The 25,048-nt window shown below is 33.9% G+C and overlaps 2 protein-coding genes across 2 annotated transcripts; one reads left to right on the top strand and one right to left on the bottom strand.

Moving 5' to 3' along the window:
• Positions 1 to 2,582: 2,582 nt before the first annotated feature.
• Positions 2,583 to 6,490, top strand: LOC125213126 (serine-threonine kinase receptor-associated protein-like). Its single transcript, XM_048113493.1, has 7 exons — positions 2,583 to 3,217; positions 3,985 to 4,120; positions 4,255 to 4,336; positions 5,138 to 5,313; positions 5,454 to 5,591; positions 5,698 to 5,837; positions 6,003 to 6,490. The coding sequence occupies exons 1-7, from the start codon at positions 3,100 to 3,102 to the stop codon at positions 6,284 to 6,286; spliced, it is 1,074 nt and encodes a 357-aa protein (XP_047969450.1). The 5' UTR covers positions 2,583 to 3,099; the 3' UTR covers positions 6,287 to 6,490.
• Positions 6,491 to 6,686: 196 nt separating this feature from the next.
• Positions 6,687 to 10,923, bottom strand: LOC125213125. Its single transcript, XM_048113492.1, has 7 exons — positions 10,186 to 10,923; positions 9,359 to 9,666; positions 8,429 to 9,109; positions 7,899 to 8,024; positions 7,374 to 7,577; positions 7,044 to 7,244; positions 6,687 to 6,950 (listed from the first exon to the last, which is right to left on the bottom strand). Exons 1-7 carry the CDS (start codon positions 10,451 to 10,453, stop codon positions 6,825 to 6,827), a joined length of 1,914 nt encoding a protein of 637 aa, XP_047969449.1. The 5' UTR covers positions 10,454 to 10,923; the 3' UTR covers positions 6,687 to 6,824.
• Between the last annotated feature and the right edge of the window lie 14,125 nt (positions 10,924 to 25,048).

Genomic DNA, 25,048 nt, shown 5'->3' with positions numbered 1-25,048 from the left:
AAATTTCAATTAGGTGAATCGGAACGTTATTTGTTTGTGAACAAATTGGGCTGAATTTTCTAAGCCCATTATACTTGATACTGGGCCTTCACCGAAATGTTATTTTAACATTGGACTAAATTCTCATCATTTAACATAACCGGCAATAGCAATAATTTTGATGATTATAACGCAATGTATGTATAATATTGGGCTAAACTACCCTTAATTTATTAAAGTTACTGCTACTAAATACTAACACGGGCTGTAGCAATATCGCAATGAATGTATATTTATTGGGCTAAACTACCTCTAATTAATTAAAATTACTCAACACTGACAGTATGTAGTAATAAAGCAATGGATGTATAATTTAGAGGTGGATAAAAGTACCAAAATATTAAAATATAGTCTTTTTTGTATCAAAAAAGTTTTAAAAATATCAATTTTTCGAATGGCATAATGCGATATCTTATCAATTGATTTCGGTACGATTAAGGTATACATTTTCAAGTACCATGGTATACATCAAACATGTGGTATCAAATCGGTATAAATATATACCGAACGCTCGATATATGAATCCGATATATATTGCTCATATTTATTTATATCTTACTGTATTACTCCCTTCGTCCCATTCGAGATGGTCACATTCTTGAGTGGCACGAGATTTTAGGAAGTGTTGTTAGGTGGAAGTAGGGCTGACAATTTTTGGCACGACACGAACCCGCACGAAATTAATGGGTATGTGTCAAAGCTTATTGGGTTTGTGTCCTTATCGTGTCGACACGATAAGGACACGAAAATTTCGTGTCGTGTTCGTGCTACACGTTAAGTATACTATAATATTATTTCGTGCCGTGTTCGTGTTACACCTTAAGTATATATAATATTATTTTTATTTTTATTTATTTTAAAATTTTAAAATTTTAAAAATTTAAAACTAAAATTAAAATTTTCGTATTAGAAATAATATTAATATATTATAATATTATTATTATAGTGTTGTTATCGTGTTGTGTCGTATATGTGTTGTTATCGTGTCGTGTTGACCCGAAGTGGTTCGTGTCGTTAATGGGTTCGTATCGTGTTCGTGTCTGAGGGTAGCGGGTCGTGTTCGTGTTTGGAGTTTTCTTAACGGGTCGTGTTCGTGTTTGTTGTTATCGTGTCGACACGATAACGACACAACACGCACGATTTGCCACCCCTAGGTGGAAGAAAGTAGAGAGGAAAAAAGAAGTTGAATATTTTAATGAAGGAAGAGGAGAGAGGAGGTTATTTCCAAAATTTGAAAGCGACCATCTTGATTGGGATAAATAAAAAAAAGAAAGGTGATCATCTTGAATGGGACGGAAGGAGTAATATCGACATGAACAGAGGTATTATGGTATGGCATACCGTGTTTTAGTATACCATACGATATACTGCAATAACGATATCAAAAGTTTATCATACTATACTAAATTTTGGTGTTACCAAAAATTTCGATACGATATAGATATTTATTTTCCCGCACAACAAGTTTCGATATAATATGCTGTATAACATTTTCGGTGTAATATACTATACCGACCCACCCTAATCCTACTTCTAAAAGAACCGATAAAACGAATCGACAGTGTAAAACAATTTGTAGCACTACTGATATTTTTAGATTATAAAATCTAAATTATATTTTAAAAATTAAAATATTCAATTTTCATTGATGTTGAATGTCAATTGTATCACAAAAGTAAGGTATACCGAAAATGAGGTACAATTTCGGCATTGAAATTCATCATATTGAAAATTTGGTATACTGTACTTCGGTGTGACGAAAATTTTAGTAAGATAAAGCTATGATTTTATTTTCACACCGAATTTTCGGTAAGTTGTACAATATGGTGATTACAGTAAGGTAATGCATCTATATGTTATTTACATTAAATTAAACCATCCATCCCTCACTTACGAGCGCATACGTGACAAAAAGAATGCACTCCAATAGACTATTTCAATTTATACTGCAATAAAGAAGAAAATAAAATCAAAATCAATTAATATTGGTCAAATAAATTCCATCTACTTATTCTAATTAACTAAAAAATACTAATAAATATTAAAATAACTGAAGAAATTTATAAAATTCTAACGTGTGGAAAAAATAAAATCAGAGCTAGTTAACCTCAATCATCAATACATTAAACATGACTAGACATTATGTTGACACTATAACGTGCTTAAGACTCATATGTTTTCGCAAACATTACACCTCAAAAGTAATCACACACTCACAAAATACATCTCAAATTCTAAATTAATCATGACAAATAATTCCAAAAATAATGATCATAAATATAAACAAATTTGAAATTGTGTCATGAAGAACATATAACGTTTTCAATGGAATCCTCAAGAACATGCATTACCTTTATAAAGTTTGCATATTGGAATGTTTGTACTACTTCATGGAACTTTTGTTGAATTTCCATTGAGATTTCTTCACAAATAAATAATAAAAAAATCTTAATGTGATGAAGGTCAATTGTTGAATTTGTAGAAAGATGAGGTCCTCTGATGAAAAATGAGGTGACACGAAAAACAAGAAAGAAAGAGGAGAGCGAAAAACGGTGAATTTGGGGAAATTGCGTATAAATAAACTAGGGCATATCTATCATTCTTGCGCCTAGCCCTATAGCCCAGTTTTGCTCCCATGGAATTGTTTCCATTTCCTTACTAGTAATTATTTCTGTAGTTTTTCTAATTTTTACCAAAATTAACCAATAAATTTTATCCATCTAGGGTTAGGAGGTGTGGATCCGGCGCACAAATTGAACCGATCACAGATTAGGGTTTCGCACCTGTGTTCTTCATTGCCGCCACTGCATATACATACAGCGATACATACTAGTTTTGTCTTTACATATGTTTCCGGTTTGAGGAGTTTTGCTTCGAATCGAGATATAAAAGGAAGTCACTTAGGCAATTGGGCGTATTTTTTTGGTGTCAATTGTCGCAAATTTACGATTGAATGTGGTGCCTGGAACTGTGATCGGGGGAGTATTGTTCATTTGCTGTTCGTATTTTTTATCGTACATTGTGGAAAAAACAAAAAAGTTATTGAAGGGATTTTGAAGAATGGATAAGAAGAAGGTTGTAGCTCCATTGGTCTGCCATGGCCATTCACGACCTGTTGTTGATTTGTTCTACAGTCCAGTAACGCCTGATGGATTCTTTCTTGTTAGTGCAAGCAAGGGTAACTACGCATACCGTTCGATCATATATGTTGTTTGATTATGGTGCTTCTTTATTTGCTAGGTCATACTGATTAATTATGTGTGAATTTATCAGTTTGTATGATCAGAATATTCAATAATGCTAGTTTTCCTTGTCGAAATTGATCCTAATGTCTTTATGTGGAAAATGCTTTTAGCAAGTAGCAATCTGAAAGATGAGAATAAGATCACATCTGGACTGAATCCTTTTGTTTCTTCCCTTTGTCGGATCGAACTTTTGTTGAAATTACTTATTTCTTGACTCTTGACCCACTAGGTTCTTAAAATTACTTATTTCTTGAATCTTGACCCACTAGGTTGTTGCATGAATCACGATATGTATATTGAAAGTATATCTCTTAAAGTTTAAGGGGACTCATTCACTTGAAGTGTATCAATGAGACATGTATACGAGTCTCTGATGTAGTACTAGTAGAAATTTGTAGAATTGGGAATGTAGGGTCTATAATTTCTGTTTTGGAATTTTTCTCTGTTCAAATGTACTAAACTTCATGAAGCATATGTTTGTTGATTTGATTAGTTGTTGCAGAAATGGTATTTTGATCTGTTATGGTGTTATCCATTTATTTTCATCCGTCAGGGCCTGTTAAATTTATGTGGAATTCTTGCATCATCTAAAAGAAAATTATATACTTGAGATTTATTTGAGGCCAAGACTTCTAATGAATTAAAATATGTTCAATGATGGTCTCATGAAAAAATAACCCACATTCCACACACTTTTCAGACTCTACACCAATGTTGAGAAATGGAGAAACAGGAGACTGGATTGGGACCTTTCAAGGGCATAAAGGTGCAGTATGGAGTTGTTGCCTGGATAAACAAGCCATGCGCGCTGCCTCTGCATCTGCTGATTTTTCAGCGTAAGAATCGATGCTTTTGTTGTTTCCTTTCTGATAATTCAATTGGAATTTGTACTATATGTTAATACACGATGTCAAAGTTTCAACAATGAGAAAATAGAGAATTTTGCACCTGATTCTGTTATTGATTGCAGGAAATTATGGGATGCATTAACTGGTGATGAACTGCATTCGTTTGAGCATAAACACATTGCCCGTGCTTGTGCTTTCTCAGAGGTGCTCCTTAATTGGCCCTTTTCTTCTAATGATACTGTTTTTCTTATATCATTTGTGAAAATAATATTGAATTGTCATGTGTCTCACAACAGAGAAGTTTTTAAGTTGGTAGATATCTCAGTTTTTTTAATCTTTAAATCAATAGGTTGAAGAGATGAGAATTAAACTCATCTGAAACACTAATCCAATCCATAATGATGTAATCCATTTGCATGTTCCAAATGCTGGAACAGTTCTCTTGCTTCTGTTTTCTCTGGATAGATATTTGGCTGGTTTACAATTTACTAATAGGACCATACTGTTGTGAATTCCCCGAGTAACAATTGTGGAATCACGGAGCTTATATGTTTCATGTGTGCATAAGTCAAAATATATCCAGAACCAGGATATGGATACAGGGGTACATAACTACTTATACATATAAACAATGTGTATTGTGTAATATGCTTATTAAAAATCACGTGACATAACCTCTAAACTTTAGCAAAATATCATTATGTGGAAAACCTCCCATGTTGGTGAGTTGGCCCAAGTTTGTTACATTACTTTTTCACCATGATAATCCATTCCGGAGCATCAAATTTAGGCATTGTTTCTCGGACCCGTACCCGTACCCATAATTAACAATTAACATTCTGAGGGTTTCAATGTGACATTCTGAGGGTTTCAATGCCACAACTGGATCCAGACCTCTGTCACAGCTGTCCGTATGACATAATGGCTGAAACATATGTTAGAAGATACTTACGTTATCTAATACTATTCTGCAGTGTGGGCTGAAATTGTTTTATCAATTTGCAGGATACCCACTTACTTTTAACTGGGGGAATGGAAAAAGTTCTCCGCATATTTGATCTAAATAGGCCCGATGCTTCTCCTAGGGAGATTGAAAAGTCTCCAGGTTCTGTCAGGACTCTTTCTTGGCTTCATAGCGACCAAACTATCTTAGGTTCCTGTACTGATATGGGTGGCGTGAGGTATGTGATGGTGTCCAAGTAATTTTTTGCTGTTTCTGGCTTTTTCATGTTGTTGAGCTATCCTGTGTGTATTTTTTATCTTGGATGATATCTGGTCTCACTACTTATAGTATCTAACATGTGAAAGCTATTGCTCACAGGTTATGGGATGTGAGAACTGGCACAATTGTTCGGACTCTCGACACCAAGGCTTCTGTAACCAGTGCTGAAGTGAGTCAAGATGGCCGCTATATAACAACTGCTGATGGAACAAGTGTAAAGTTTTGGGATGCAAATCAGTACGTTTTGTTTGTTTGTGTAATTTTATTTATTGACAGCATTTGCCTGGTTGTCATGGTAGTTATATTTTATTGATTCAATAATGCTGGACACTTCTTTTAACAGCTTTGGATTGGTAAAGAGTTATGAAATGCCTTGCATCGTAGAATCAGCTTCAATGGAGCCAAAGTATGGCAACAAGTTCATTGCTGGTGGAGAAGACATGTGGGTTCACATGTTTGATTTCCACACAGGCGTTGAAATTGGTAAGTTCAGTGCAATTTGTGCATATCTCAGCAGATACTTTTTGCTTTTGATTCTTTTCTTATTTTGGCAATTATGATCCCCTCCCTGTGCTTGGTGGTTGAGGGTAGCAAGATACATTTCCATCTATTTGTTCTGATGATAATATTCTTGATTGCAATATCCAGGGTGCAACAAAGGGCACCATGGTCCAGTGCACTGTGTGCGTTTCTCACCGGGTGGCGAATCTTACGCCTCTGGATCTGAAGATGGAACTATTAGGATATGGCAGACTGCTCCCCTGAACAACTCCGAGGAGGAAACATCTGGTGCTGCCGCTACACACAGGCCAAGTTTCAAAGACGTGGATCAAGTCACTCACCAAATCGAAAACGTCCAGATTGCTGACCACGACACAAATGATGTGAACTATAAGCCAAGTAGTACCCAGAAGGAATCGGAGGCTGACTAGGTTGAGATTACATGTTTTCCTTGTGTGTGTGTTGTAGTTTTTGGCCTGACCCGCAGCAAAGGGGCGTAAAAAGTTCGATGCTTGATCTTTTGCAATAAACAAAGCTTTTTTATCCTTTTTGTCTTGAGAGTAAATTGTGATTGAATTCTCATTTTACTCTCTTTGAATCATCTGCTTACTATACAAGTCCACTTTTTGTCTTCATCTTTTAGTTTCTGCTTTTCTTTGTAGTATTTAAAGACCCAGCCCTTTTATTAGTCCCTTTCCTCTACAAAATAATGTCTCATTTTTCCATTTTGGGCTATTCATAATTTAAAGTCACATTTATTATTTTTGTTTTAGGTAAATGGGTTTCTCACACTGTTCTGAATTGTTACTCACATTTCATTATACAAAAAAAGGAGCAATTGAAGTACTCTCATTGAAGGAACGGCATCAAAAAAGTCACTCAAAAGAAGAGATCAAATTGATCTAATATCTCCTCTTGAGGGAATAATTTACAAGGGAAATAATATACTGCTAGCTAATGCAATCAACCTTATTTGCTGCTATCCGACTCTACTCTGACTAGAAGCCTAGAAACGAAGGGTGAGATTGCCGCAAGCAGCGCCTTGGGGCATTCCTCGTGTGGAAGGTGGCCACAACCAGATATTGCAACCAGTCTCTGCCACATTAGATATGCTAATTAAGTTATAAATCTCATTTTAGGTGGAAAATATTAATCTGTGCATGGAAAAATGAGAAGAAGATAACTTACAGAATCTACAAGTTTGGAAGCCATAGTTTGAGCAGATTTTAGTGGGACAAGTGCGTTTTCTGCCCCAGCTATAACTAAGACTGGAATATTCGCAACAGCTTTCAGCAACAAAGTGGTGTCATTTGGGGATAAGACTGTTTCATTTGATAATTTCCCGATTTCATGAAGTGCCTCGTCCCAACCTTCTACGTGCAATGGAGCCTGATATAGTTGCGAACAACGAATTGTTGGACTTTGGTAGTGAAGTTTACTAGGCCAGCATATATAATGAAACACAAATTTGAGTCAAGGCAGGTAGATAGCATCTTTGGGACGATGGAGGAAGCTTACCTTGTAAAGACTCAAAACGTCAGATGTTAACTTGGCTTCATCATACCAAGCACGTCGATTCACCACTTGGGTAATTTCTGTCCGAAGAAGAGGCCGCACCAAGTGTTTTTTTCCAAGTGAAGTGCGTAGAAGTATTCTGGCAAAGGCTGGAACCAATTCTCTCGACAGGCTTACATTTACTAGCACAACCCCCTTTATATCAAGCTGTGAAGCATGGCATAGAAAAATAAATTTGATGTTAGAAATCAGTTGGACCAAAATCAAACATCCTCCCTCCATATTGGTATATTGTTAGATTACATGCACTCTAGTAATCATCTCTTAAGATAACCAACAGACTATATCTACTTAATTGAAACTTTTCTGATGCTAAAACAAAAGGTCTTTTGCTTACACTTAGCATGCAAAAGCAGGCCTGAAACTACTCTCTTTTTTCCTAAACAGAATCCCTTTATAACATTAATATGTAGGAGTAAACAATTAGTACAACACATTTAATAAGGTTTGTAGAAGCAGCCAACTCACCTTCAAGGTATTATCCGACTGAACCTTTTGTGCAGCCTTCAATGCAAGAAGTCCTCCATCATCGTGTCCGACAATCACAACTGAGGAGAACCCCATTTCCAAGCAAAAAGAGATAAGCAGGTCAGCCTGAAAAACAAAACTGAACTGCTGAAATAATGCTAACAGTACGATATAAACATCCTGTTTGAAGACATAAAAGATGCACCATTTATGTAAAAGATGCTAAAAGTCAATATAGGCAGATGAAAGTTTCACAATACATGTCTTCGTTATCCACTATGTATGTTTAGATGATTCGTGTAACAATGTTAGAATAATACCCATCTCTTTAGTAACACAAGATATGACAGTAAAAATTGGAGACATCAGGCTACACAATATTAGAATAATACCCATCTCTTTAGTAACACAAGATATGACAGTAAAAATAGGAGACATCAGGCCTGACAAAATATTTTAAGTGGTAACAGACTAGAGTATCTGATATAGACATTAAAGCGTAATACATAAGCATAACAGCAATCACCAACCTGATTGTCAATCTTGAAAGGATTGGTTAATGGATTTTCCACCCAGTCCTTTTTCTGTGGCCTTGATGTCAAGCCCCATCCAGGTCTGTCAAAAGCAGCTACTGTACATCCAATATTCCTGGCAAGAGGGCCTATTACCTTTCTCCATGAGAAAACTCCTCCTCCAAACCCATGAACCAAAACAATGCCAAATTGGTCATTTGTTGTTATTTCTTGTTCCATTTGTGGAGAATCCTGTATGCTCAGGTCCTCTGCACAATTTTCATTTAAGCACAAAATAGGCACATTTTCAGATGTTGGGGAAGGTGGAGAGCTGGCCAGTAGTGGTGTATAGAGAGCGGAGTTACTGGTATGAAATGTATTGCTGGCGCTCTTTTGAAAATTAAGATGGCTTTTTGGTGGTGTACTATGCGGAGAAAAATGAAAAGAGGTTGCTGAGGACAAGGATCGGGAAGGAGATGCTGGCAGGCTTAGCTTGTAATGAACAATCAACCCTTGACAAGTAATGAATAGGCTGTCTACGTCAGCAAGTACACTCACTGGAAGTTGCCCCTTATCACGGACCAATGCTGGTGCTTTTCTTTTTGTTTCAACATCACCTCTGAAAGATTTCCCTGCCGATGGTATGGGAGAGCGCGGGACCTTCTGATATGTGGAGAAAACCATTTTGCAAGAAAGGACCTGATGATCAGGATTTAGGTGATGGATTAGATGAAGTCAAGTAAAGCAAATGCAACTTTCATAGAAACCATAATTTACGAATTTTAGTGTATTGGACAATATAAGCTATTATTTTCCAGCTCAAGCTTTCAACAGAACGGGTTGAAACATAGATCAACCAGAGACTAGGTCACTTAGAATATACCTTGGACAGTAGAATAACACAATAAGAAGGTTACAAAGTAAACATAAATTTATTGATGTACTTACTGCTTCTAAATCACCACGGTGGAACATAAGCTTCCTCCTAGCTTTGCAGCTTGTATGATAGGCAACAACAATGTGCCCCAGAGCAAAGACTACAGAAGAGAGAAATAAGACAGGCATTCCCCAGGACTTCTTCAAATGGAGCCTCTTTCTTGAAAGATAGGTTGAAGATTCTTGCTCAAATTGAGAATTGATAGTGAAAACACAGGCCTTGAAGGAAAGAAGCAGTATCGAAATTAACGAAGTGAACGTTACAGTGCCTAGATAGGACCCGTGCGACAATGCCTGTAAATCGCAAATAGAATATGCACCTGTCGTCACACAACAAATCCAAAAACCATATTAAAGTTAAGAAGTCCAGTCTTCAAAACAGCAAATGTATAGCTCACTTTAATATTATACAAAAATTCGGTTGTAGATTCAGTTTACAGTATTTGTAGAATATCACTTGCCTATAGCATACAACCAATCAATTCAATTCAATCCAGGTAAAAGGTCCATCCAATAACAAACAAGTGAAAAAAAAGTTAACCTCTTGCTTTCATGACAAGAAAGGAAATACAATAACTGAAACTATTCCCCACAAAATGTGATATTAGTGCAAAACTAAATACAATAACTACCGAGCAACAATGGAAAAGCAATCAGATCTAATACTGAAATTCTATTAACAATAATCACATCATTTACTAATTCTTCGCTTGCGAATGAGGTTTAGGGAAAATCGAAGTCCGTTTGGAATGCAATTTCACGTATCCTCAATAATCCATGCTTCACTCAACCAATAACCAGTCAACACAATAATTGAAAAGCAGAAAGAGCAAACTTACATAGGATGATGAGAGATCTGACGATGGAAACAACAGGAATATCCACAAGCGAGCTCCGAAACGCATATCTCCGCAAATGCTCCTTCAAACCAACACATCCGATGCACGTGAAGCTCGGAATCAGCAAACAAGGCAGAACGGCATCGCAAACGGACACCACCAGCGGCAGAGACACCGCCAGAAGAGACGCCACCATCACCACCACGAAATACGCCGTCCGAACCGCCCTCCTTAATTTCTCCAGCCACCAACCGCCCTTCATCGCCATTTCCGACTAAAAAAATTGAAGAATCCTCAATCGAATCGGGGAGGATCCTCGCAGGCAATGCGATTGCGGAAGTAAATCAGGAATCGAGGAGGAGCGAATGTGTCCGGAAGCGAAGTGGCCATCTCCCGGCGTCGAATCGACGGCCGGTGATTTCGCGTAAACGCCGTGGAAGACTATGGCAGGTGCAATCGATTGATTGATCCTGAGATTTTTGAGAGATTTTCTCGTTTTTAGAGAGCTGAAGAGAAATGAGAGAAGATGGAGATTTAATCTTCTCTGCGTTTTCTTCTGCATTCAAATATTCTGTCGTCGGATTCTTGTGATTGTCTCTGTGCGTGAGAGAGAAGGTGCACTACTGTGTGTTTCATTTTTAAAAATCGATGCTGTTTTAAGTGTGTGTGTGTGTGTGTATGTGTGTGTGTGTGAGAGAGAGAGAGAGAGAGACACAGTACACACAGCTGACAGCTGAGTGTAACGGTACGAATTTTAAACAACACATTATTAACTGCTAACTTTATAACATCATGATTATATAGATAATATAATTATGTGCTATTAAAACCAATTTTACATCGAAGAAATACTCACTCCATTCCTGATTAATTGTCACTCTTTGATCGGACACGAGTTTTAGAAAATATGAAGAAAAGTTGGTTGAAAAAATTAATGGAATGTATGACTCACTTTTTTATATTAGTTTATAATAAAATGTGAGTAAAGTGAGTTAGTGGAATGCGATACTTACTTACCATTTATGGTAAAAATAAAGTGTGACAATTATTAAGGGATGGACTGAAATGGAAAAAAGTGACAATTAATCGTGATGGAGGGTAATTTTTGAAATTTGATTATTTATTTTGTTAATGAGTTCCATGCCAGCTTTTTAATTGGATGCATACATATTAGAGTGAACTGCATGAAATACCCCTAACATTTGCAGTTGTTGCACCAGTGACCCATAACAAAAAAAAATAGCACCATACAGGTTTAACATTTCATACAATTACAAACCACCAGGTAATTTTAGCCACTTTTCGGACCAAAATGCCCAAATGGCTGGAAGGGCAAATTAGTCTCATAACCCTCCCAAACCTGTCCCCTACTCTGTCACTTCTACACTACATGGAAGTGACTTGTCAAATTATGCAGATTTTGTTTCCACTTTCGAATGATTAGTAGGCTAGAATATATTTTCTCTCTCTCTTTTGATTTCACTTAATCTCACTTCTTCTCTTCCATTTCTTTTTCTTCTTCTTTCATCGTCTTCTCAGCCCCACGCATCCCATCCCTAACTGGAGTAAGTGTGATGTGCTTCTTTTGAGTTTTTGTATCATGTAACGTATGAGATTTCCCCTTTAGGCATTTCGACTGGCAACGCGAATTAGGGGTTTAGGGTTACCGTGTTATGAGAATTTTTGGGGATTTCATTTGAGAGATAAATAAGAATTTTTTACCTACACATAAGTCATATTAATTTTGGCAAATTTGGTTTGACTTTTGGCAAGTTGGGCAACTCGATTTATTATGGTTTTAAGGTTACCGCCGTATGCAAAATTTTGGGGATTTGAGTTGAGAGAGAAATACGAATTTGATATTTTTTGTAAGCTTATGATTTATATGAATTTTGCACTTGCGGTTCTAAATTGTATTCATTCCTGATTTAAATTGTGTATTTTTGAATTCAATTCAGGTCCGGTTGCAATGTCTTCTTCTTCTTCTTCTTCTTCTTCTTCTTCTTCTTCTCTTCTCTCAATCTTTCTGTTCAAGCTTCAATTAGAATTGGCCTCGTCCCGAAATTGTGAACTGTAATCATGACCTTGAGGCTGAGCTTGTGATATCTAGGACGGCTACTAACCCGGGTAGACGTTACTGTCGATGCCCAATATGGAAGGTTAAAATCATGTATTATGTTATATTTTTATATGAATTTTTTTGGCTGGAAGTCTAATGACAAAGTATTTAGCAGGAAGATGATTGCAAGTTTTTTCGATGGGTTGATGCAGGTCTTTCCCCTAACCAAGACAACTATTTTCAAAGAGTGAAACTTGAACGAGACCAATTCGAATCTTAGCTTAAAGCCAAATCGTTGATTGAAGGTGTTCTTGAAGAGAAATTGCGCATGAAAACTGAGGAGTGTGAAGCATTGAAGTTACAATTGTCCATGAAAACTGACGAGTGTGAAGTGTTGTCGTTCAAGATTGCAAAAATAATATCATTGTCCCGAAAGTTTAAATTCGCAATCTTGTTGTTATGCATTGTCATTTTTAAACTATTGTAACAAATGAAAATGTTGATTACATTTGATTAAATTTTCAATTTTCAGATGAAAATCAATTGAATATCAGTTATCAGACTATCAACTAACAGAACATTAGTCACAAATGAGTCCCTAAACCCAGAACTATGCGTAGTTCCAATATTGTACCTTTCCAAACTGTACACATAAATCACGAATGAAGTATTACTTATTATATGAAATAACACACAATGCAACCACACAAATGTGTTAGCAACTACAGTGCATGTTGTAGTGTCATGCAGAGGATGTAAGATATGACATTTTGTGTCATATCATGACTAATGTGTCAGCAGCTACAGTGCATGTTGCAGTGCCATGCAGAGGCGGAGTCAGAGCAGTATGAGTAAGTGACGAGAATGCCCTTGAAGGGCCTAATGGCATTTTGGTCCGAAAAAACTTGATTTGTGATTAGACTCATGTGATACTATTTTTTTTTGTTATGGATCACTGATGCAACAACCGCAATTATTAGGGGTATTTCATGCAGTTTACTCTACATATTATACATAAAAAAAAAGGGAAAAATTGACGCCCATGACTTTGGGCGTCACGGGAATATGTAGTTCGTTGCAGCTGAATAAAATAGGGAATATCAAATGATGATATTTTCGATAATTTATATTCCCGAAGAGGAAAATAGAAAATTTAGGAAAGGGGTAAAAAATAGAATCCCAAGCTGAATAAAAATGCAATACTGGAGTAATAATTTATTAAAGTATCCAGATCATAAAAATGTAGTATAATTCAAACATTATACAGTACATAATATAATAATTAGCTGACTAACTTGTATGCTAACCTCGAAATGTATAAACCACAATGTAGTCAACTGCATATATCTGACCTTTATTTGTTTTATAACTTTATTTATTGAATAGCACTTTTTCTAGGGAGGCCACAAGTCCAATGGATTCCAAATTTTAAGTGGCAATGAGCTAGTGTTATTTTTTTTTATGATACCTCATTTATCTCAATTTTGTCTTAATTACACATTTAGCAAAGAGGTATATTGTATTAGGGACGAATTTAGGTGGGGTCGAGTGGGATTGATCAATTCGTTGTCGGGCTGTGATTAATGTCGAGAAAACTCTATAAATTGGTCTTCGGCCTTACAGTAGTTCCACTTCCCAGCTTAATCATTCTCTTTATACAGTGTTTCAAGATCTCGTTATGATAATGTATGATCGGAACATATATTAGGTAAAAAGAGATTTTACGATTCAAAATAGCTTTAAAAACACTTCCTCAATCCAAATGGTGACTGAATAAACTTCGTATGTTGTGATGAAGTATAGTTTTAATTGAATCTCCGTCAATTGATTATTTTGACAAGTTGATGAGTTTTGAAGGAAATAATGGAAAATTACTGAGTTTCAATCACTCTTTTAAGGTCACCATCCTTTTATTCTGAAAAAACTTTCATATGTGTATCTTAATTCTTGAACGCCTCAATCAGAGCTTTGTAAAGAAAGTTATGTCCGTTTAACAAAAACCGCTAAAAAGGAGTATTATCAACTTAGCGGACCGTTGGGCACTGGATTGGTTTTGCGGGTAAAAAACTAAGGAATGGTAAGAGATGAAGTAAAAAGTAATGTGAGATCTAACTAGTCAACGAATTAAATACTCTTTCAGTCCGTCCATAGAAATAATCTATTTCCGTTTATGAAAACTTTTTCCCCATCTCTTTTACTAGCATTTATGGGTTTCACCATCCACTTTACTATTTCAACTATTTTTTCTTCTTTTCTTTTACTTTTAAATTACGCATTAAATCTCATGTCATATTCAATTAGCCTATTTCAATGAGAGGAAATATTGATTATTGTCAAGAATTCGCACCGAAAACTATAGGTTAACCAATTATCTAACGGTGCATGAGTCATGTCTGTGGGAGTAGGACCACTTGAGTCGAACCCATGCCGTTTCACGCTAACGGTCATGTGTTTTTATTTTGTAGTTGGCATATTAAATGATTTGTATATTTGTAGTATTATATTATGTGACATTTGTCGCCACTGATTAAGGATCTAGTTTGTTTCAAATTAGTACTACATTTCATGCATGTGTGCAATAAAAAACTATTATTGTCAAAGTAGCATGATATGCATCTCCTTCGCAGGAAGATAAAATAAAATGTGATAAATTATAATGAAGGCAATAAAATGGTGGGATGAAAATATTGATTAAAAGTGATCGCTACTTATTTAGATTATTGAAGATAATCATATTTTCTTGAATCAAATACTTGGATAAAAATAGTCAATTAAACGACGTTGTTTTGATTAATTTCTTGCAGATTTTTGGTTGCCAATATGCCTATCTTGTAGTAATAAAAAAGTGTGTTGGCTTTTAAAATAAAAATCAAAATATTGTTATATAATATCTCTGAATATTCCCATTAAGTATTACCTCATTAATACAGTGGTATGATAGTATCCGTTTGTAGTTACCGTCTTATATAGAAACGTCTCTCTTGCAAGAAGAGGGAGAATATTTACTTTACTTTCAATCTTTCATCAATTGGTATCAATTATTAAAGTGTTATTGTTTGTGTTATTCAAACGGGTCCTCAAGTTTTTTTAGGTAATCTTTACATCTTTTTCTAATTTTTAGATGAAAGAAGTCACATCTTGATTTCGAAAAGCTAGCTACTATAGTTCCATTTATAATCCTAAATAGCTAGGGTGTATCTTCATTCTTGATGTTACTCTTTCTTTTTTCTGAAATGAAATATGAATCAAATGAATGCAATTCCTAAAATAAGAGAGGAAAACTTATATGAGGCATATGGTGACCAACCAATATAAAAAACAAAACATTTGATAATAAGTTGTCTTGGAAAAGAATCAGAGAAATTAAAACTTTGTGAATTGTCATTCAAATTAAAAAAAATATGTGAGTAGTATAAGTTATATTCGACGAAATGTTAGTGATTTTACCTTAGTGACCATTGACGCAATATTGTAAGATAGTTTTACTAAAGGTGGCATACCCTAGTTGAAGCTTTCCATTATTTTCCATCTTATATAGATTTTGGTTTGCTATTTGGTCATGAGATAACAACGTTAATACTTCCTCCGTCCCATAAAAATTGAGACAAAACTTTTAGGCACGGAGGTTAAGAATTTATATTAAATAAATAGGAGAGATGAAAAAGTTGGGAAAGATAAGAGAGAGTAAAGTAAATGATGGAGAAAAAAAAGAGTGATAAAAAAGGAAATGACTCAACTTTATTGAGACGGACTAAAAAGGAATACGACTCAACTTTTTTGGAACAGAGTGAGTACCATTTTCCTATGGTTATTCATGATTTATACTGCACATAGCAGGACGACTTTATTGATGACATGGGCTCTTGGAATAATAATAACAATAATAATACTCCCTCCGTCCCGCTTTAGCAGTCTCATTCACTTTTCTGCCCTCATTTTGTAAAAATGATAAAAAATAGTTAAAGTGGAGAAATGATAAATTAAGAAAGACAATAATGTAGATAAGACTCTTCTCTATATTATTCTCTCTCAATTTACCATTTCTCCTCTTTAACTATTTTTTATCATTTTTACAAAAAGAGGGCAGAAAAGTCAATGAGACTGCTAAAGCAGGACGGGAGTAGATGAATTTGAAAATTTACCTCGAGAAGGAACTTCTTTGTCTTGGAGGAAAAAATTTTGGAGAGTCTTTACTTGTTGTAGATAACACTTTTAGAGTGAGAATAATGTGAGAATTTGGCATTTTGATAAATCAAGTACATTCTCTGTTACTGGTTTCTTTTAGCAGGTTAATCATATCATGAGAGAAGGATGATAACCAATCTCTAAATGGAAGACTGAAGTGGAGAAATGTTACCCCACTGTGTACCCAATTTTTTATTTGTATTTTCTCACAAGTCACAAGGCAGACTCAACACTAAGGACGGACATTTTAGATTTGGATTCCCTTGAATTACAAATTATCTTTGTCATTTGCAAGGAGCAAGAAAGTGTCGACCATATCATTTTCAGGCGTATGTTCTAAAGTAGCTTGTGGTATTTTTGATGTAAACAATAGAATCTCGCTTTCTAAAGTAGCTTGTGGTATTTTTGATGTAAACAATAGAATCTCGCTTACTTGCCTAAACACCCGCCTTCTGTTTTCTCACTTGGATGGACACACTTTTCTACAAATTTGATATAAGATGTGATATCCATGTTCTATTGTGATTCATGGTCCATATGGTGATTTAGAAATAAAGGATTCTTCCAAAATTGGGATGTGGAAAGAAGACTCATTTTTTAGAGACTTGGTGGTGCACATAATTTCCTTTTCTACCAGGAGAACTATGTGATGAGTTGATCAAAATTAGAAGCTGGCCAAGAAGTAGCCGGATAACCAATACCACTTGTCGAAGGATTCAAATTTGACCTTCATTTTGCTTCTATTGTCATCATTTGTGTGGTAATTAATTGGGGATTGTTCTCTACCTTTGGTGATTGTGTTCTAGTTGTGTTTGGTAGTTGGCTAGTACTCCATCTTGTTTTGTACATGAGGACAAAGCATAGTTAAGAGGCTTGTAGATTTAGCTAATACCATATATTTTTGTAATAAAACAAGAGGGAATCTCTATCAATATATATAGTATAGGTTCACATGTGAATTGCCTTTTATTAGGAATATAAGAAAGACCTACGTACAATTCAAGAGTGAAATAGTCCTGTTTGTTGTTAGTTACGTAAATAGCAATCCTCTTTTTCTTCATATTTGTACAACTTTTTAAGTGGTAACTCATTAATTCTTCTATCAATAGATTGAAATAGTTTGGACGTAGCAACATTTTGTTGAAATTCAATCACCATTAATATCAAACGAAATGACTTTGTTAGGGTCTCAATGCATGCATCAATTGATTGTGTGAAAATTACGGTGATATTACTCCACAAAAAATTATCAATATTAGGTGGCCCACATAAAAGACTTTGTGATGTTTCTCAACAATCATTGATGATAAATGATAATAACATTTTCTGAATCCTACAGTTCATAAATGCAATTGATTTTTGAAGTTTCAATAACTCTCTTTCTAGACAAGAAGTCTAAAGTTTTAATTTTAAAATATGTAGTAGGAGTATAAAAAATGTAGAAGGAAACTTGCATATTTCCAATCCAACGAGTGTTTCAAATTTCAACATTTGAATTATCCTCGATTTCACATATTGTACAAACTTATTTTACAGAATAAAATATTAAACAAGTTAGTAATTGTTCTAATTTAAATGATCGGCATTTTATCAACAGCAATTATCTTAACATCACTTCATTTACATCTACGTTACACTTACTCATTGAGATAGATTAATTTACATGATTAATTATTATTTTTCAAGTTCTTTAATTAAGGTATGCAAATTATACTCTCTCCGTCCATGAAATTTACTCCTATCATTTTGGACTGCCCACCATAATTAGATTAATTCTAAATATTAAAAGTTTTAAGCCAATGCTAACCATACACATCAATCTAAATATGGACTCTATAATCACTAACACCACTTTCATCACTTTTTTTTCCATCTCTCATACTTTACTAATTTTGCATTAAAATTCATGTCATTTACGACCTTCTCTGTTTTTTTGGATGAAGTGATTATCATTTAAGATATTTTATTTCTGCATTAATTTGTTTCTTTAAATGAGGTCTAATTTTAATAGGGTTTCATTAGCTAGCCTAGCGTTTAACTTCCATCTCATTGATTTAATTCAAACAGCGATACAAAGTGCATTTTTAATTCATCAAAATTGAGAGTTTAGAGAAACCACTTTAAGTATATCAAGATATCTACAAATTATGTTATGTACTCCTTATCAAGGTCACTTAAAACATTTCTTTGTCAGTAATTAATCTCTTAACAAGAAAGGTATCAAGATAAATTAATTTATACGTATATTTTTTAAACAAAATTCTATTTTCCAAGAGCAACGGCTGCTAAACCAACTGGTAGTAGAAAAGGCTAATTTACAATAATGATTTACCGTTAGGTCATCAAAAAAAATTATTGAGAGAGAATTTCCTTTCAAATTTTTGTAAGTGGAAACTTTCAATTGAATCGAAAGGTAGAGTTGACACTAAAAGTTTGAAATATCTTTGCTTCTAGATTAGTGAGTGAGTTTTATATAGTTATATTCTCTTTATCTACGAAAAATAGTCTTATTTTACTATTTTCTTTCATACTTTTTCCACTTTTTATCTACTCTCTCATATTTTACCTACTTTTTTTTACCTATTTATTTTATTTTACCCACTTTTGTTCTCACTCTCTCTTACTTTACCATTTTTTTTTATTAAAACTCATATCATCCATAAATGAAACTATTTTTTATGAACGGATGGAGCATTATTGATGTAAGATGAGATATTATGCAAACTCAAACATGAACTCGAGTTCGAGCTGCATAATTTAAACAACATAATTGATGACAAGATTTTTAAAATAAAAGACATATATATATATATATAATGAGAGAGAGAGAGAGAAAATGGCAGAGTTGTTGCTAGTGGAAAATATGACTAAATCATTTGAGAGAGAAACCTATCAAAAATACAGTAGATAAACTCCATCTGTCCCACTCTATGAGTCCAGTCACTTTTCTGCACCTATTTTATAAAAATGATAATAAATAGTTAAAGTGAAAAAATGGTAAAGTAAGAAAGAAAATAGCGTTGAGACTCCTCTTATAACTTTACCATTTCTTTTCAACATTATTCTATCTCTTACTTTACCATTTTTCAACTTTAACTATATTACTCCTCATTTTATAAAACGGGTGCAGAAAAGTGAATGACACTCCTAAACTGGGACGAATGGAGTATTAATATTTATGGACAGTGCTAATTAAAAAAATTTACTTTTCGTGGAGTGAGGTAGTGTTAAAAATCTCAAACTGCTTCAATCAATAATGCTCAAACATTAATTTTAAAGTTTGATACATAAAAATATAAATTCGAATCACATTGACATTTGGCTTGAGTTTTCTTTAAGACATATCTCCCAAAACTACCAAGAAAAAGAGCTCGGAAATAATAGTAATTGAGTGAAAACAGCTTCGCAAACATAATCTAACACAACTATTTATTTAGGTGCGCAATCAAATCTATTGAGGCTTTTCAAATGTTGTTAATTGTTAATGCTACAACCACCTATTAGACAAATAATGATGCCATGGAACTCAAATGGGATTTTATTTATTAATGGGAAGCAAAATCCATACACAGCCCAACTGGTATATTTTTGGAATTTTGGGTTGTGTTGTTTCTTTTCACCGACTTTCGTTACATTTGTGTCACATAATAAGATCAACAGAAATAAAGAAATAGAGAATATAAACCACAGGAAGAAAGAAACATCATGAACAAATGTCTAATGATTATTAATCCCAACAACCGAAAAATCATACTCCATAATAGTATATTAAGCTAGGATTAAGCAATAAACTCGATTGCTGAAATCTTAATATTTCAGCATTTACAAATATTTATAATATGGATATAAGACAAAAAAAATGGGTCCAGTATGTATGTTTTATAATGTGGGCTTATGGGCCTCAATTTCCGTTTTCTCTTTGGGCTTATATATTTCTAATTTATGATTCGACACAGATTGAAAAATACTTAAGCGTGCACATTTTTTAATTCTTTTCAATTTTATATTATAAAATGTAGCAGTATAATAGATTACTGTTTACGTTTGTTATTTTTAAACTTCAGATAATGATTTAGATATTGATTTTCATTTCATTGAATTGATTGATAATTTGATTTGAGGGTGCATTGTAACACTAATTTTTCTTAACTTACTCCCTCGTCTAAGCAGTGTATTAAAAATGTCAACACAAATTTGTGCTGATATTTTAAATATCAATACCAATACAGTGTATTAAAATATCAATTAAGTTTATGTTGACATTTCAATATGATGTTGACATTTCAATATGATCATATTGATATTTTTAATACAATGCATTGATGTGTTAGCAGAGTTAATAACAGATCACACCTCATTTGAAATGAAGGAGGAGCTTTGACGTTAGTTTATTAGTGAATAGATTATATTTTATTTATAAATATATTAAAGCCGAAAGGAAAGTGCAAGCATGAAGGCAGACATTCCTGAAAGAGTGAACTACATAAATGGTACCTAATCTTTCAATTTCGCACGTAAATGGTACCTGATCTTTATTTTATATCATTTTTGGTACCTATAAATCACATTTTTGGTACCTGATGCAATTTTCTTCCCAAAATGCCCTTTAAACAAATATATTTTCTCATTTATGTCATAGAGGGTATTTTGAGCATACATAAAATTAGTACTAAAAGTGATATTATAATATATTCTTTCATTCTCCTCCTTCTTTATATTATTATTATTATTAATCAATATTATTATTTTGATGTTATAAATTAATAATTAATTCATTTTTAATATCATTCAAATATACTTAAATATAATTATAGTTATAATTATTATAATATTATTATTGTTATAATACTAAAAAGTGATAGTAATTAATAAATAATTGTAGTATAATTATATAAATTATGACTCACATAATATTATGTAATAATAATAAGAATAATAATAATAATAATATTATTATTATTATTATTATTATTATTATTATTTTACATTAAATTAGTAACTAATCAATATAGCCTTAATAAAAATTTAACATTGTGAATTATATTGATATAAATAGTTGAATATTTTCAGTTAGGTGTTTCAATCTTAAAATGAGTATTTTTAGTTAGGTGTTTCAGCCTTAAAATGAGTATAAAATAATTTAATAAAAAAAAATCAATTAATTTAATTACTTTAAATAATTAATTTAATTATTATTATTTATTTATATTATGAATGCAATTAGATGTATGTATAAAACACTAAAAAGAAAGAAGAAAAAAGAAGGAAGAAGAAACATAAATTAAGGAGAAAAAGGAAAAAAGAAAGGAAAATAAAATACTAAAAAGAAAGAAGAAAATGAAAAAAAAGAAAGAAGAGGCAACTAAATAGAAAAAGAGAAATAAGAAAGGAAGAAAAAATAATCACATATTTGGTACTACTATTTAATTGAAATTTTCAAAAATATCCTCCATGAAAAAAAAAATCACATATTTGGTACCTAGAGTTATTTTTGTCACTGGATACCAAAAACGATATAAAATAAAGATCAGGTACTATTTATGTGCGAAAGTGAAAGATCATGTACCATTTATGTAGTCCACTCTTCCTGAAAAAATGGGGATAGATGAACTAATAGTAATCACAAATACGTCTAATACGTCTTCAATTTCTTAAAACTAAAAGAAGAAGAAAATAAAATTTATAGGCATAGATGAACTGTTATAAATTTATACTAGTATCATTCTCTCTTTTGAGAGATTTCCGGCAAATAAATTGAGTGATGTAGAAGTAGATACAGTCATACAACTCTCATTTTTGTTTGTATTTACTATTTAGCATTACATTTTTAATGTTAGATGTCATATGTGAATTGGTGGCAATTTGCTTGATTTTTTTGGGATATTTACGAAAACAAGTGGGGTTTGGTGTTATTAGATTAAAGTTGTATGTTTGGTCTCCAAGAAAAATTGCACGTTCACCTCAGCAAATTTTGGTCTAATTTCCACTTAACTTTTACTAATTGCCTTCAATTTCCAATTCTCTACAATTAAAACTTCTCCAATTTTTTCAATGCCTCAAACTGCCAAATTCATATCGTTCAAACTCTTAATTCGATAGTCAAAATTTGAACTTTGTCGGACTCGAAAATATTTATAGGGGTCGATATATCTACTCAATCAAAATTTTAATTTTTGTGGAATAAATTCAGGGAATCCATTTTTTTTTATAAAATCAGGGAATCCATATATAGGAGCTGTTTATGTTTTAGCTAACCATAATATTTCTGAATCATAATTTAAAAACAAATTAGTTCAATTTACTATAATTAAAGTTTGGTTTGGATACTAGCACGTCTTAAAATTCTGAATACTAGAGGCCAAGTAATAGATGAGATCATGAGAACAAATTTACTCTAAAATCACTGCAAACAAAATCGCACACTAGCAATTAGTACCAAGTTCAAATAGAGACAATACAACATTTTATTTTGTATGCATTTAATCAATTCAAAATTAGACAAACGTTGGTATTTAATTGGAACCATTATTTATTAAATGCATAAATTTAGTTTTATAGTAGTACTCCATATTTCTATATATATATATATATATATGTGTGTGTGTGTGTGTGTGTGTGTAGCAATCTGCCTAACCCCCTCGTAAGTAATGCTTCCAAACCTATTTAGATAAATGTCTATTTTCCCTAGCCCACCACAACTCCACAACAGTACATTTTAGTTTAGTTCTTAAAATTTAAATTAATCAGTGGTCATTTTAAATTTTAATGAGACTCATTTTCGTCTTGCTTTTGTAATTAGCATTGTATTGAAGATTTCAACTTTGTAGAATTTCAAACGAAGTTTCAATTTTGATGTGATAAAATGACCTTTTTAGGTACATGGTTCACTTTCTAGCTTATATTCCAAGATTTGTGAGGTTGAAGTTTATAGAATAAGGAGGATAGGCCATTTCATATAAAATGTAATTTCGTTGTGGAATACTAATATACTTCTACATTTCTAGAAGAAGGAGTAATAAATGGGTGTTGTAAATTTTATAGAAAAGGGGTGAGTTTGGAATCAACAATGGTCAGCTTAGTGAAATTAAGAATGTGAATCACGTGTTTCATTGCTAAGGCTCTCCAGAATATTAATAATACTTTCAAGAATTTTAAATTTATTTTCTTTAGCACTTTTAAATTTATTTTCATATTCGAGTGATGAAGTGAACGGATAAGGTGAAACAAAATAATGGACTTTGGTTTCAAACAAAATACTTAGATAAGTAGTACTCATTTCAATTTTACAAATAAGGAGTATTGACTAGTGTATCCTACCTGGATGGACTCGTTTCAATTTTACAAATAATAAAATTAAATTCACATAACTACGAAAATGATTCCATTGAGCTTTAACCGATTTTTTCTAGAGCCTTCCAAATTCAATTAGGATTACAAAGAATCTTGGTGCTGAGCTGCATTTTTGCATTTCTAATTATCATTATTTAATTTTATCAAGGGCATCCGCATCGCTGCACGATGCAGTCTCGATCTCGTGTTGACGAGAGTCTCGTCTCGATGAGACGAGCTGTCTCGACGCGTGACGCGTCCCGGTGAGGCCGACCTCGAGCTCGCGAGACACGCGCCTGGCGCCACGTGGCGCGCGCGGGCGGCTGGCGTGACGCCCACTCGCCGACCCGCGAGTGGTCGTCGGAATTATGACGTCATAATTCATATATTTTTTTAAAAAATTATAAAAAAACGGTAATATGACCTTTCAACGGTCATATTTTTTTTTTATTCTATAAATACTCTTCTCCATTCTCCATTTTATACACAAACACACATCTATTCTCTCATCTCTCTTTCTTTCCTCTCCAATCACTTCTATAAAATCATTCCTTTATTTTTTTCTTCTCCCAAATTTAATCCATTATGGCTCCATTTGAGCAAATGCGTCGAATAATGGAAGAATCGCTAGAAGAAGATCGACGTAGGGAGGAGGAAGCCGCCGCAAGGTTGGAACGTGATTACTTCAGTCCGAACCCGGTATGGGAGATATCTACTTCCGTCGTCGTTTCCGTATGTCACGCGCGCTATTTTTGCATATCGCGAATACATTGGCGGGACGGGAAGATTACTTCAGAGAAGGGTTCGACGCTGTTGGCCGTCCTAGCCACACGATGCTCCAGAAATGTACTACGGCGATCCGCCAGCTTGCTACTGGACAAACGGCGGATTCGTTCGACGAATACCTGCACGTCGGAGAATTCACTGGGAGACTTTGTTTGTTGAACTTCTGCAAAGGCGTCCGGACAGCCTTCACCGACGAATTTCTGAAGAAGCCAACCACCGCAGATTGTCAGTTTCTGCTCCGACTTCACGAACAAGTGCACGGATTCCCCGGGATGCTCGGGAGTGTCGATTGCATGCATTGACAATGGAAGAATTGCTCTGTGGCGTTGAGGGGGTCATACACGAGCGGCCACAAAGGCACCCACCCCCACCGTTATACTCGAGGCCGTCGCCGACTACCGGCTATGGATTTGGCATGCGTATTTCGGGGTCCCCGGCTCGAACAACGACGTCAACGTGCTCAACAACTCCGACCTCTTCGCTGAAGTTCTGAATGGTAAAGCG

The sequence above is a fragment of the Salvia hispanica genome, chromosome 3, assembly GCF_023119035.1.
Source record: "Salvia hispanica cultivar TCC Black 2014 chromosome 3, UniMelb_Shisp_WGS_1.0, whole genome shotgun sequence".
Lineage (NCBI taxonomy): Eukaryota > Viridiplantae > Streptophyta > Magnoliopsida > Lamiales > Lamiaceae > Salvia > Salvia hispanica.
This window is presented reverse-complemented; position numbering and strand designations above follow the sequence as displayed.